This window comes from Onthophagus taurus, chromosome 3 (genome assembly GCF_036711975.1).
Source record: "Onthophagus taurus isolate NC chromosome 3, IU_Otau_3.0, whole genome shotgun sequence".
NCBI lineage: Eukaryota > Metazoa > Arthropoda > Insecta > Coleoptera > Scarabaeidae > Onthophagus > Onthophagus taurus.
The window spans coordinates 17,181,862-17,184,287 of NC_091968.1; the positions used below are offsets into that span (position 1 = coordinate 17,181,862).

The window sequence follows — 2,426 nt, forward strand, 5'->3', positions numbered from 1 at the left end:
TTTCAATGATGAAATCAGTTTTACAAAATCACTTTTAGTTTTTGAAATACAAAGTTTCAAACTAAATCGAAATTTATAGAAATTTTTTATGGATAAACCGTATTTGTAAAGAGCTTTTAAAACAATTAATAAAATAATATTTTATGATCTATTGACTCTTGTAATCACACTGTGTGCGATTCGGTTCGTTGTTACAATTTGTGCTTTTTAAACGAAACCTCTCCTTAGGCGATTCTTCCTGATTGAATTTGAAAGATAAAAAGCAAAAATTGCTCCCAACAGCTGTAAAAATGAAGCTAGTGTCAATAAAATTTTACAATTTTTCTTCTACCTTACCTCCACGACTGCGAGACTTATGAAAACGGTATCGCTAAGTATAAATATATCTTTTCCATTACTTGTATCGAATATGTTATTTCCAAGAATCACAGTGGTTAGTACAATTTGACTTACGAAGATACTCAACAAGATAATCGCATACTACAATAAATAAGAAATTAATATAATGTGATGATAATAAAAAAAGCTTCCTTACGGTCTTAAGGAAAAGCGTATTTTCTTTTATAGCTCCCCAACACCCGAAAAACGCTATAATAGAAATTAATGATCCAAGGACTATTATCACGTTTGATGTGTTTGAAATGAAATCTTCACTCACTTCCGGCATCGATTTCATAGTTTCTGGGATATCTTTTTTTGCAATTACACCGAAAATTATCATTGATGACCCGCCCAACTACAATAAAAGAAAATGTAAATAAATTGCACCTTGGAAATGAAAATGAGAAAATAAATTAGAAACTTACCATGTAGATTACGTTAAAGATAAACATAATGTATTTAACTAATAAGCTAAATACGCACTTCATTTTTATTATTATTTAGTTTTTTGATAGGAATGAATAACAAAAAAATCGCGAATTAACCAAACAGTAACCTTATTATTATTAACGAATTTAAAAAATTAAACTGCAATATATACAAAAATAGTTGGAGTAATAAGCGTGTTCCATCATCGTAAGCATTACTAATACAATAAAATTTGTCAACTATTGTAACAAGTTGATTAGAAATTACGATTATTATTTCTTTGAAATAAATAAAAAGAAAGAAAAATGATCAAAGTATGATCTCAAGAAGCTTTGGAACACAGCAGTAAAATACCAAGTCAAGAAAAATAGGATACATATAGATTGAGAAGTCAATGACACAAAAACAAATAAATACACTTACCAAAACAGAAATGTACATCAAACACATATACATCCAGGATGATGGAAGAAAACACAAATCATGGAAGAAAGGAAGAAATCTGGATGCTCATAGAAGAAGGAAGGAAGCAAAAGAATAATACACCAGCACACAAAAGCATAAAGAAACACATACAAAGAAAAATTCGTGAAGCCAAACGATATGAGTTAGATGAGAAATACCATAAAATCGAGGTTTAAGATAAATTTGATGTGTTCAATGTGCAGAAGAAGATGAGAGATGTTACGGAAAGACAACTGTGGGAAAACTAAATAAAAGAGACTGAACAACTGGGAGTTCGTTCATTATCTTGCTTTATCTCGAGTATTTGCTCGTTGTTTTTCATGTTTTCTTTCATTATGTTATTTTTTTTGTATTCATAGAATAACAAACGTTACAAACTACTCTTATAATGGCTGCGTACATACTGATTGTCTTTGTTTTTCTCGTTCTGTCTATCGCCCTCTATGCTTAACCCTCTACAACTATATCCGTTGCCTAGTGACTTAACGCATCTAACATCTCTCTTCCTTAATAATGCTAGACTAAGTAATGTAACTAAAACTAAATTAATCATATTGTACATCCATATTGCGAGGACTATAATTAAGAAATAGATGAAGGTAATAGAAACTTCTTTCTCGCTAAATAATTTTAATTTCATTTACTCAAAAAACCGGTTTTCGGCCATATTCAGGCCATCATCAGTTTGAATCTACAAAAACAGTATAAAAATGTAAATACATAATCGAATTAAATTACATTTTAAATTCTTTTCTTTACAACATTAAATAAAAATAATAAAATAAAACTTACAGTCAAAATTTTAAAAAAGATCGCCGAAACATGACAATTGCACCACGTAAAAAATTATTATTTTTGAGCACATCAACACAAGCCAAAAAAGATGAAACAACGATAGGCCTAACGATATAATAAAATGTAATTTAAAATGTAATTTAATTCGATTATGTTGGGTACAATCCTTACCCAACTCTTCTATATTTGAATCAATATTTGGCCACCAACAAATCCCTCGTGCCAATCCCTTCATTTTCACAACTCCGAAATGACCCTCCTGTAATTCTTTTAATATTTTCACTCTTAATTTGTTGGGAATAACTACCCTATGTCCCCTCATCAATATACCTTGTTGTAAATTAAATTCATGTTGA

At 29.6% G+C, this 2,426-nt stretch overlaps 1 protein-coding gene across 1 annotated transcript; it reads right to left on the reverse strand.

The window, feature by feature from the left end:
• LOC111416507 (tetraspanin-9-like) lies at positions 1 to 1,487 on the reverse strand. The gene is made up of 4 exons (XM_023048547.2): positions 807 to 1,487; positions 536 to 736; positions 337 to 480; positions 1 to 282 (listed from the first exon to the last, which is right to left on the reverse strand). Exons 1-4 carry the CDS (start codon positions 867 to 869, stop codon positions 208 to 210), a joined length of 483 nt encoding a protein of 160 aa, XP_022904315.2. The 5' UTR covers positions 870 to 1,487; the 3' UTR covers positions 1 to 207.
• Positions 1,488 to 2,426: the final 939 nt, after the last annotated feature.